The sequence below is a fragment of the Prionailurus viverrinus genome, chromosome D4 (assembly GCF_022837055.1).
Source record: "Prionailurus viverrinus isolate Anna chromosome D4, UM_Priviv_1.0, whole genome shotgun sequence".
Classification (NCBI taxonomy): Eukaryota; Metazoa; Chordata; class Mammalia; order Carnivora; family Felidae; genus Prionailurus; species Prionailurus viverrinus.
In genome coordinates this window covers 8,085,633-8,097,773 of record NC_062573.1, presented here as the reverse complement: position 1 = coordinate 8,097,773, position 12,141 = coordinate 8,085,633, and the positions used below count along the sequence as shown (strand labels likewise).

At 45.6% G+C, this 12,141-nt stretch overlaps 1 protein-coding gene across 6 annotated transcripts in view; it reads right to left on the bottom strand.

The window, feature by feature from the left end:
- Positions 1-12,141, bottom strand: part of CDK5RAP2 (CDK5 regulatory subunit associated protein 2) — a 171,121-nt gene that overhangs the window by 107,890 nt on the left and 51,090 nt on the right. For all 6 annotated transcript variants that reach the window (XR_007146266.1, XR_007146265.1, XM_047829741.1 and 3 more), the window contains 2 exons: positions 11,299-11,391; positions 2,997-3,215 (listed from right to left, as the gene is read on the bottom strand). Coding sequence is in view for 4 of the 6 variants with exons in the window: in XM_047829741.1 (XP_047685697.1) it covers positions 2,997-3,215; positions 11,299-11,391 (312 nt within the window). In the remaining 2 variants the exon portion in view is untranslated. The remainder of the gene's footprint in view (positions 1-2,996; positions 3,216-11,298; positions 11,392-12,141) is intronic.

The window sequence follows — 12,141 nt, the reverse complement described above, 5'->3', positions numbered from 1 at the left end:
TAAACCGGGACTATGTGACCCCAGCAGGAGGGCAATGATGGTCCAACCACCTGGAACTGGAGGATGCAGATATGAGAGGAAGAAGCGGCTCTCAGGGACCAAGATCAGGTCCCCGCAGTGTGCCAGGGTCTCTGTCCCTCCAGCACTTTAGTTATTACACAAGGCAAGAATTCCCTCTTTTTGCCTAAGTCAGCTCAAGCTGGATTTCAGTCACGGCAGAAAAACCCCTCCCACCCCCAGGATGCTCAACCCCAATCCCTCCTCTCACTGTCCCCCTCCCCTTCCTTTTCGTCACCAAGCACTCCCCGCCTCCCCACACAGATGTGCAGGTGCTACACAGGAATACATCTGCTTACCAACAGCAGCCCAAAATTCTTTCAGAAGCACCAAGGTGTACCTGAGTAAGTGCTTTACGGAACCACCAAGGTCTGATGGCAGAGGGACAGGTGAATAAATTACAGCATCTCCACCTGATGTAATATCACACAGCCCTTTCAAATGTTTACCAAGAGTGGGTTATGAGATTAAAAAATTACTTATTTTATAGAGAGATGTGTGTATGTGTATGCATGTCCCCAATCCAAATTCTACTGAATGAACCTTTTATAATGACAGTGAGGGGTGGAGGGGCTGAGCTACTTTAAACTAAGTGGAAGTTATCCAGTGAAGGAGTAAGAACCATGAAAACCGCACCTCTACCTGGCCAGTCTTTGCCTTACCGCACACAACTCAAACCCTACTTCTTCTCGTTCAACTCATGTCACCTCCTCCTAGAAGGTTTCCCGACTACTCCATCCCACGGGGATCTTCTGCACCGACTCCCTGAGCTGCATTAATGAGCCCTGGATTTTAAGCTATTTTGCATTTTATCACAGATAACATTTCCATCTCCCTTTGGAAAAGATGAAACTTTCAGAGACCATGGCTTATATTTCCATCAACATCTAAAGCAGGGACATCTGGTGTTCAAGAACACGTGGGAAACGCTTCTTTTAACAACATGCAGTAAACTGGTATTCTCCAAGGTCGCCGGTGGCAGCATAAACTGGGCCAGCCCTTTGGCAACATGATTAACTAGCATAAAATGTTTGTAGCATCTGACCTAGTAAACTCACTCAAATCCTAGGAATTTCAAGGGAAAATACCTTTATGCCCAAAGACGGTTATCGTGGCATTATTTAAACAACCAACATGGCGACAGAACAGGAAATGATCATGTAGAGCATGTGAAATCTGTTCAGTGAAGAGTATGCATCATTCCACACGGTCACTCTGGGCCCCACACAGTATGGGAAGATGCCCGTGATAAAGTAAAGGATCAAAGGACCCAGAGCGGCACCCAGCTGCACCAAGGTCTGAAGGGTGACACTGAAAACCAAAAAGTTACTGTGTCAGGCTGGTGGAACTGTAGGTGACATTTTCTTTTTCTAAATTTCCATTACTGTTCCCTTGATGTTCATTAATATTTGTGTTAAAATACACAAACGTTCGTATTTCAATTCTCTTGTCGGTGTTCACGTTAGGATTTCAAAGCAGGGGATCCGGACGTCCGTGCCCACAGCAGCCACTGGAGAACTCAACTGTAGCACCTGTGGGCTCCCCTGTGAGACCACCACTCTAATGACTGCCCACCCGAGGTCCTGTGCCTGCCCGGGGTTCCTGTGCAGGTTATTCATTTGACCAGAGTGTCAATGATCACTCAGACTCAGACCCTATCCCACCCAACTGCACCCAGGCGACGCATCTGGATGTGACTCTCAACACGCTGAATACTTAAGTTGAAATGTAACAAATTTTCGGGCACCTGGGTGGCTCAGTCGGTTAAGCGTCTGACTCTTGATCTCGACTCACGTCATGATCTCACAGTTTGTGGGTTCAAGCCCTGCATCGGGCTCTGTGCTGACAGCTCAGAGCCTGCTTTGGATTCTCTCTCTCTCTCTCTCTCTCTGCCCCTCCCCCGCTTGCTCTCTCTCTCAAAAATAAATAAACTTTAAAAAACATATAATAGAAATTTTCAAAGATAAACTACTTTATGCCTGCCAAATTCAGAATTTTTTATTTTAAATTTTTATTTATTTTTAATGTTTTTTAATGTTTATTTTTTTGAAAAAGAGAGTGTGAGCAGGGAAGGGGCAGAGAGAGGGAAACACAGAATCTGAAGCAGACTCCAGGCTCTGAGCTGTCAGCACAGAGCCCAACGCGGGGCTCAAACTCGTGAACCGTGAGATCACGGCCTGAGCCAAAGTCAGACACTTAACCGACTGAGCCACCCAAGTGCCCCCCGAGAGAATTTTTTAAATGCTAGCATCCAGTGCTGAATAAATACATAGTCTTTAAAAAAGGATCATTCTAATACACAGAAATCGGACATAATCATTCTGGGAAACAATTTGCATATATCTATAAAATAATGGTAAAAATATTCATACTCTTTGACCTAATAATTATGCCTCTATCAGGAACTAATCAATGGAAAAGTATTTAGATACAAGGATGTTTGCTATTGCATGTTATAAGGCAAAAAAAAAGAAAAAAATAGTGTAACAACCTAAATGTCCTACATAAGGGAGTAAATAAACTGCAGCACATCCAAGTGATGAAATATTATCCTCGTACCGAAAAACAAACAAAAACATGTTTCTGAAGAGCACTCATAACATGGCAACACACCAAAAAGAGAACACCGAAAAAAGCAAAATACAAAACTGCATTTTCAGCCTGATGCCAATCATGTGTGCATGTGACTGTGACTGAGTGAGTGAGTGAGTGAGTGGGTGAGTGTGTGTGTGTGTGTGTGTGTGTGTGTGTGTGTGTGTGAGAGAGAGAGAGAGAGAGAGAGAGACAGAGAGACAGGCAGAGTTTCTAGGTGATGAGATGAGGAGTGAAACATTTTCTTCTTTATGTTTTTCAGACTTTTCTACGTCTTCCGCAAAGAAGATCTCCCTGAAACCAGCGAGTGCCAAAGAGCCCGGCCCGCCCACGCCGCTGCCGCTCACGTGGATGGTGCGGTCCCCTCTGCCCCTCTCGCGATGGGCCTCCTCCAAGTCCTTCTCCAGTCTCTCTCTCTCCTGCTGCAGGCGGCTCAGCTCCTGGGTCACCTTCCTCACGCTCCTACGCAGTCGGTGGTTCTCCGCGCTCTTGTTGAGGTTTTCTGAGCGCAGCTGCACCAAAAGGGTGGCCTTGTCTAGCAGAGCAGCCTCACAGTCCTCAGACCCCTACAAGAGGAAGGAGAGAGGGGAGGTGAGCGGGTTTCTGGAGCACACTAAACAGACTGCCTTGGGGTGGGGGGAGAGGAGTTGAGGAAGGAAAAGAAAAAGATGGACATAACCTCCAGGACCCAAAGCACAACTAACATGAATATTTTGAAATAACACAGAGTAATGATTATGTTACGATGCTGATGTTAAGAGGGGAAAGGCTACAACCAGGTAAAAGTGCTGTGGTTTTTTTAAAAGACTGCAAGGAAAAGCACAGAATGTTAACAAAATCTGGATCTGGGTGGGCACATAGAGCTGATTTCTTTCCTTCGCTTCTTTCAAATGTTCTGAGGTTACTGAGAATGTTCCTGTTATAATGGTTTAAAAAAAGAAAAACAACTTCATCGGCTTGTTTTTACAAGGTAGAAAATGAAGAGTGCCACGTGACAAGCAGAGACAGATTCAAGCCGGCAATGCTCATGGAGTTGAGCCCAGCTCAAACCCAAAGTCATCTGGAGAAACAGAAGTGGTCAGCATGGCAGTCCAGCGGCCACCTCGAGAAGCTGTTAAGTTCAGCAGAGTGCAAGGGCTACCTGTGTCCAGAACATCCTTACATCATTAATACACAGGTTAGTAGAAAAGAAAATAGGGGGCCTGGGTGGCTCAGTCGGTTGAGCGTCCAGCTCTGGGCTCAGGTCATGATCTCACGGTTTGTGAGTTCGAGCCCCGCGTCGGGCTCTCTGCCGTCAGTGCGGAGCCTCTTTCAGGTCCTCTGCCTCCCTCTCTCTCTGCCCCTCCCCTGCTTGAGGTCGCTCTCTTTCAAAATTTAAATGAACATTTAAAAAAAAAAAAAAGGGGGGCGCCTGGGTGGCTCAGTCGGTTAAGCGTCCAACTTCGGCTCAGGTCACGATCTCGCGGTCCATGAGTTCAAGCCCCGCGTCGGGCTCTGGGCTGACGGCTCAGAGCCTGGAGCCTGCTTCCGATTCTGTATCTCCCTCTCTCTCTGCCCCTCCCCCGATCATGCTCTGTCTCTCTCTGTCTCAAAAATAAATAAACGTTAAAAAAGAAATTTTTTTTTTTAAAAAAGAAAGAAAATACATATGGGGTTATCAAGCATTTGAAAACATACTGTAACTCACCAATAATCAAACAGAGCAAATGAAAACAAGGTTTCATTTAACAAGACTGTTTTAATGAGAATATCCAGTGCTGGCAAACTTACTATGAAGCAACACAATTAATATTAACTTTTCAAGAACTGACCGAGCATCCAGCAGCCAAGAAATACACTGGCAGGAATGTAAACTGATGTGACTCCCTATGGACATACTATAGATAACAAGTGTGTGTGTACAGGATAAACATGTTCACACTCATCCCGATGATTCCATTCCCAGGACTCAATCTCACAGGAAGAGTCCAAAATATAGTGTAAGGAAAAGCCTTATGCCCAAAGTCATCCATCACAGATTTACTTTAACAGGAAAAAAATAAGAACCTAAATTGATAGCACAGGAATATTCCAAGTCATAATGTAATATAAAAAAAATAGAAGATTAAATTGTGAGTCCTTTAAAAAATAAAATCTATGCAGAGGAGAAAGCAGAAAAAGAAAAACATCAAAATGTTAATAGTGGCTGGGTGATTTCCTGATTCCTTTTTTTTTTTTTTTCCTTTCTTTCTGGTCTCCTGAAGGAAAATTTGAAGCATATGTAATACTTACAATCAGGAGAAAATAAACTTTCAGGGTTTTTATTTTTTTTACTGTTTATTTCTTTTTGAGAGAGAGAGAGAGAGAGAGAGAGAGAGAGAGAGTGGGGGAGGGGCAGGCAGAGAGGGAGACACAGAATCCCAAGCAGGCTCCAGGCTGTGAGCTGTCAGCACAGAGCCCGATGTGGGGCTCGAACTCACAAACCATGAGATCATGACCTGAGCCAAAGTCAGACGCTTAACCGACTGAGCCAGCCAGGCGCCCCATAAACTTTTAATTTTTTTAATCTGCTCTTTGGATTAGACTAGGGCTCACGATGATGACCTGTCAAGGGCTGTCAAGGCCACAACGCAGACTGTGGAGTAAAGGTACTGGCCCCAGCTTCTTGGCCGTCCCAGGAAACACTGCTAGTTAAGCCCTGGTTGTTAGGAGAGGTGGGTGGGCTGCAACCACAGTTCATCAGGGACAGGCGGGGCTGTGCTGGTCCTGGGCCCCCATGGCCTAACCATCTGCTCCAATGCTTCCCCGCTGCTATTCAGGACCCAGCAACAGAGACTGAGGGGGAGCCCCATTCACATTTCAAAGTGGGTTTTATAGAAGGTTCTATTTCACTTTCCTTTAAAGTTAAAATTTTTAAAAAGAGTGGGAAACCTAGGTCACAAGACACCCCCCTCCCCCCAAAAAAAGTATTAGCGGGGGATGCCTGGGTGGCTCAGTCAGTTAAGCATCCAACTCTTGATTTCAGCTCAGGTCACGATCTCACCATTTCATGAGTTCAAGCTCCGAGTCAGGCTCTGCATTGGCAGTGCGGAGAATGCTTGGTATTCTCTCTCTCTCCTTCTCTCTCTGCCCCTCCCAACTTGTGCTGTCTCTGTCTCTCTCAAAACAAATAAATTTTAAAAGAAAGTATTGGGGGGGGGGGGCACCTGGGTGGCTCAGTCAGCTGAGCGTCTGACTTCAGCTCAGGTCATGATCTCACGGTCTGTAAGTTTGAGCCCCACGTTGGGCTCTGTGCTGACAGCTTGGAGCCTGGAGCCTCCTTGGGATTCTGTGTCTCCTTCTCTCTGCCCTTCCCCCACTCGTTCTCTCTCTCTCTCTCTCTCTCTCTCTCTCTCCCTGTCAAAAATAAATAAACTTTAAAGAAAAAAAAAGTATTGGGGATAATGCTTATTTAAATAAATACAAAAAAACAAAAGAAGATAAATAATGATGGGAAAAACATTCAAAGTGAACAATCTTCAGTTACCTTTTATTAAGCACTGATTACACATGGGAGCTAATCCAGGCACTTTTGAACACATCATACTCTATTTCTCATATCAACCCTATAAAGTACATATTAAGTAATGTCCCCATCTAAGTAACTCAGGCTCAGAACTGTTATCAGACCTGTCATCAGACCATAAGATGATTACATCTGGGATTCAAATGATTCCTAGGTCTGTGTTCTTTCCACAGCACTATACTGCCCTGCCCATTCCAGTCCAGATTCCAATTAATACTGATAAACTAGCAAGAATTAAAACAAGAAGACTGAATTGAAGGAGGGGAAGGTTAGAGACAGGAATGCTAATTAGAAGCTTGTTAAACACAGGCCAGCAATGTTGATGATTAAAGTAACAGTTATTATAGGGGCACCTGGCTGGCTCAGTTGGTTGAGTGTCCAGCTCTTGATTTTGGCTCAGGTCATGATCTCAGGGTAATGGGATTGAGCCCTGCGTCAGGCTCCTTGTTGAGTGTGGAACCTGCTTAAGATTCTCTCTCTCTCTCTTTCTCTCTCTCTCTCTCTCTCCCTCCCTCCCTCCCTCTCCCCCCACCAGTAATGCTCTCTTGCTCTCTCTCTCAAAAAAAAAAAAAAAAAAAAAGATTAATAGTTATTATAGAGCGATGGACATTCTGTGTCCAAATGATAACAGAGCCTCTTTAAAAAATTCAAATCCATACTCCCATAATAAAGATACTTTTCATGTTCAATTTTGCTTAAATGGCCCTTCGAGACACTTTTGAAGAGTTTTTTTTTAGCTTTTTCTGCATGACACCCTGCTTTCTGAATTCAATGCCATCAGTCAAGTGCTTAATGCAGGTGGCAAACATTTGGCACAATGAGACAGACATAGTCAGAAACTAGAGGCCAAGTATCATATTAGACAAATCACACTTCCCCGCCCGGCAGAAACATGATGAGTTTAATAAAGAGACAGTCACGGAGCCCAGAGTTCAAAGACCAGTTCTAGCTCTATGACTTGGAAGAAGTTTCCTGAAGTTCAGTTTCCTCATCTGTGAAATCTCGATTTCACAGGGTTGTTGTGAGGGTTAAATACGATAAAGTGTTGTTTCCGTGAGTGCAAGATAAATAAATCCAGTTCCCCTCTGCCAGCACCTACTCACTGTATTTCATTCCCAATCAAGAGATAATATGGAGAATTTCCTCCAAATGAAAAGCTATTTGCAGAATACCGTTAGCGGAATTTGAAGAACTGACCAAAGTCACTACCATATTTTTGTGCCGAAGATTCTACCACCCACCTTAAGGATGCATTAACATTTACTGAGTTACTACTTGCGCCCAGATACGCTTTCTTGTGTAATCCTTGTAAGGATTATGTGACCTAAGTGTGATTACCCGGATTTTACGACGGGTAAGCAGGCAGGTAGAGCTCAAATATCTCACCCGAGGCTACGGACGTCGTGAAGAACAGAGACAAGGTTCAAACTCACGTCCTACCCCGTGTTCGCCCCAGTAAAAATAATACGGTACATACGTACAGCAGACGACACGCAACTGTTTAAAAAGGTAGTTTAAAAAGCATAGGAATAAACACACGAGTGCACGTCAAACTGCTGACATCTGAACAAGGTCCATACGTTGCACCGATGTCAGTGTCCTGGCTTCGATACTGTTACTAAAGTTATGGAAGACGTCACCTTTGGGAGAACCAGATAGAGTATAGAGAGATGTACTGTACATAAGTCTACAATGATTTATATACATATACACACAAATATATGATAATATATAAAAATACATACAAATGTATGATAGGAATATTAAATGAAAAAAGAATCTAGAACAAAAGATGTATTATCATCCTGTCCACTTTTTCAAAGGTTGTATGTATGTATATATGTATAAATACACATTGAAAGAGTCAAGGTATTAGTACTGAACATCTTTGGACATGAGTTTACTGGTGACATCTATTAACCTCTTTCCACTCTTTTAAGTATTTTACAATATGCAATTTTACTTTTCTAGCTAAGTGGGGCAGGGAGGGAAAATAATGCTACAGGTAGGCCCCACTTCTCAAACGTTCGCATTACACCACTTTGCTTTTACAAAAGACCTACAATGGAACCTGTTCTCGCTAACTAAAAGAAATCCAAAGAGGATTTGCACTTCTATGACCAAAGGCACCAAGTCAAAGTCAGAGATCCAGAGAGCAATCTGGTGGCCGCCAGAAGAGAGAAGGGTGGAGGGATGGGCAAAATAGGAGAATGGGATTAACCAAAGGTACAAACTTGAAGTTATAAAATGGGTCACAAGGATGTAATGTACAGCACAGGGAATACAGTTAATAATGCTGTAACAACCCTGTGTGGTGACAGATGGTAGCTAGATTTATCGTGATCACTTCGTAATACATATCAACATTGAATCGCTCTGTTTTACACCTGAAACTAATATTGCGCGTCAACTAGGCTTCAGTAAGAAAAAAAATTTTTAATAAAAATGGCATTCGGCGTTGGTTTTGCAGCGAGCCATCCTAGCGGCAGCATGCGCCCAGAGCAGTGAGCGCGGCCCCGTCAAGCCCCTTCCCTGGGAACTACACCGCGCATGTCGGGCTACCATAGCTCTGAAGAGCGTCTTGTGAGCACCTGTGCTTTATCTCGATCTATCCTTTATATCTGTTAGCAAGATGTGCCCTTGGATGTCAGGAAAGCCTAAAAAATGGTTGTTTTTCGTGTCTGAGAATGCTCAAAAATTTTTCCATGTAAATTACTGGTAATTGCTTCTTTGTTTTATGCCACGCTGGTTTCCGGAGATTTCACGGGAAAGCTCTACTTTTCGACAGCAGGGAAACCTGTATTCCAAATGCGAAAATATGTGTTTCTGGTGGGTCTGGAGGTAGCACCACGCAGCCCACACTGTAACCTGGCCAGAGTCACACCCGTGATTAGAATCCACGTCTGTGCATCGTGGCAACCACTCCAAGAATTCGAATATCACTGCTGTCGTTTCAACGTGGGACCTAATGCCAACCCTGTGAACCCGGGCTATTCTACTCACGCTGCAAATCATGAGTAGTTCTAATTACACGGCATCCCCAAAAGGTCCCAATATGTGAAAGAAAATGCATCTTCAAGTGTCTGTGCAACATTCAAACTCCGTCGACCTCATAATGAAACAGCCCACATAAGCATACTGCGCGCCTTTACTCACTCACACACACACACACACACACACACACAATCAGAATAGCGGCAAGGACACAGATTTTGGAGCCAGACTTGAGTTCAAGTCCTGACAACCTGCCAAGCCAGTAAACCTACTCCCTCCATGGGTAAGGATGCAAGGAACAGCAAGCAGGCACCGAGAATCAGAGCGCTTTCAACAGTGTGTGACGTCTGTATCTTGCAAGACTAGAAACCTGGCCAACACTGTAAGGGACAAGACCTCCCAAAATCATTGAGAGTCCTTCGATTAGGACAGAGAGTTATGAAACTAGTAAATGTATGTGATAAATCTGGGTAACATTTGTTTTTAATTTTTTTTTCACTAAGTTTATTATTTTGAGGCAGAGCGAGCATGAGCAGGGGAGGAGCAGAGAGAAAGGGAGGGAGAGAATCAGAAGCAGGCTCCGCGCACTGTCACATGGAGCCCGGCGTGGAGCTCGATCTCACGAACCGCAAGATCATGACCTGAGCTGAAATCAAGAGTCCACTGCTTAAGCAACTGAGCCACTCAGGCACCCCAACCTGGGGACCATTTAAATGTATAAGATGACTTTCTTTCCTTCAAGGCCCAACATAACAAGTAAAATATCACAATGATTATAAGGATGTCTGTCTGGTCCCTCTGCTTGTCAACTGCTGACATAGTTTTTTTTTTTTTCTCAAGCAGTGGGAAACATCACTGGTTTCTCTAAGAATTCAGCTTTTAAAACTCGTCATTTTCCAAAGTTGGGGGGGTTGGGGGGACCTCAGTGTAAAGTATAGTCTTGGCTCCATCTCATGAAGCAAATGTTGGGGGAAGGCAAATCTGAGATTCCAAAGGCAGAGATATGCCTATGCTTCTCATGCACCATGATTTAAACCAAATTACCTCAATTATTCTTACCTGTGAACCAGAACTCTGCAAAAGATAAGAATGTGGGATATGAATCTGAGGGATCAGACAGTCTTAAATTAGATTTGACTTCTAACTTCTACATTATAACCAAAACTAACGTGGGGGGAGAGGTGGCAGGGAGAGCTCTAAGCAGTGTGGTCTCTACTGACTCGTTATTAGTAACAGGGATACACTGTAGAGGGAAATTAGAAACATGGGAAGAAAATATTAAAATAATGGAAAACACAGAACTAAAATCAGCCAGAAAGAGGGAACATCAAGGAGGTGGTCAGCAGGAGTCCTTAGAGTGCAATGTTGGGAGAAAAAAAGGAGAAAAGGCAGGTTAAGGCATCAAGATACGGAAGTGATACCTGGCAGAGAGCGGCTGGACTAAAGAAGCCAGGTGAGGGGACGGGGGTTGGGGGCAGGCGGTGGTAAAGCACAGGCTTGGGGGTGAGCCTGGCTCTGGGGCAAATCCTAGCTCTCTCAGTCCCCTCTTCTGTGACCCGATGCAGGGTACTTCACTCTCTGAACATGGATATTAACAGTGCCTACTGCACGATCTGCTGTCCAGATCCCTTGAGCTAATCCAGAGAGAGCACTTAGCACAGCGCATGGCACATAGTATGTGTTCAGTAAATCCCTGCTGTTACTATTAGCAATCACTACATTTAAATCCTGGCCCTGCCACTTGCGAACTGCGTGACAGTGAATAAGCTGCACATCCTCCCTGAGCTTCAAAAGCCCCACAGATACAGCGGGATGATGACGGCCGTCCCCGCAAGATTGTGAAGGTCAGTTGAGGTAACCACACATCTGGCACAGTCTACCACTGGCACCAGTAACCTCGGCAGTCCTCGCTGCAGGGGTGGCTGCTGTCATACTGAGGAGGGGGCCGGAGAGGCCTCCAGAGCTGGCAAAGGACACCCTTCGATTAGACTGAGAACTCCATTTCTAAAGGCCACTGCGTGTTCTCCCTGGTTCCTTTCAGCTGCAAAGTGCTGACCTCCCCGGGAGTAAGGACCGGGCAGACGGCTGCTTCAACCAAAGCGAACACTTACCTGCAATTTCTGTGTCTCCGCTTTCGGGGGCACCTCTGTGGCTTCGGCAAAGGCAGCACTGAGCTCTTGGATTTCAGCGTTAAGGTCTCCCACCTGGGTAAGAACAACAACAGCCGAGGGTGCACCCGGACTCTCCTCTCGGTGCACAACTCAAGCGCTCTCCCTGCTGAACTTCTCATCAAGGGCTTCGTAGTTAGGGAAGACGTGAAGTCAGAAAGGGGGCGACTTCCACTTTGGCCGCTGAAGAGCTGGATAACCTCAGGCAAGGTACTTAATCTCTCTGAGACTCAACTCCCACAGCTCGAAAATGAGGACACCACGACTCACCCACCTCTGGCATCGTTGGGCTAAATGAAGTGACGGGTTATGGCGCTAAAACCACGCCCGGCTGAGGCGAAGCGCTACTCTCATCGGCGTCCACAGAGATGACCCAGCCAACGACCTGGCCTGGCCATTCCCACGATCTCGCATCCTCTAGTGACCTTCTCCCGTACCCCGGTCAGCACTGACTCCCGTGGCCACGCGCTGGACTTCACCGGCACCCAGAACTGCCCCTCCGCCGGTCCCACTCCACGCTGAAGGTCTCCAACTCCGGCGGGACCCGAACTCCCATGTTACGCAATGACATAAGCTAGAACTACTGGTATCAGGAGCCAAAGCTCCGCCACGCCTCACACCGGCAATCCCTCAAACTCTGCCCCGGTTACCTTCCTCAGCGCTACACTTTCCTGGGTAGCTCCGCCCTCCTGCGGCCACTCCTGGCTCCTTCGTGCATTTCTCTCCCCGTCCCTGAAACTCTGATGTCCCCCGTGGCCCCGTCCTCAGCCTCGTTCTCTGCCTGCC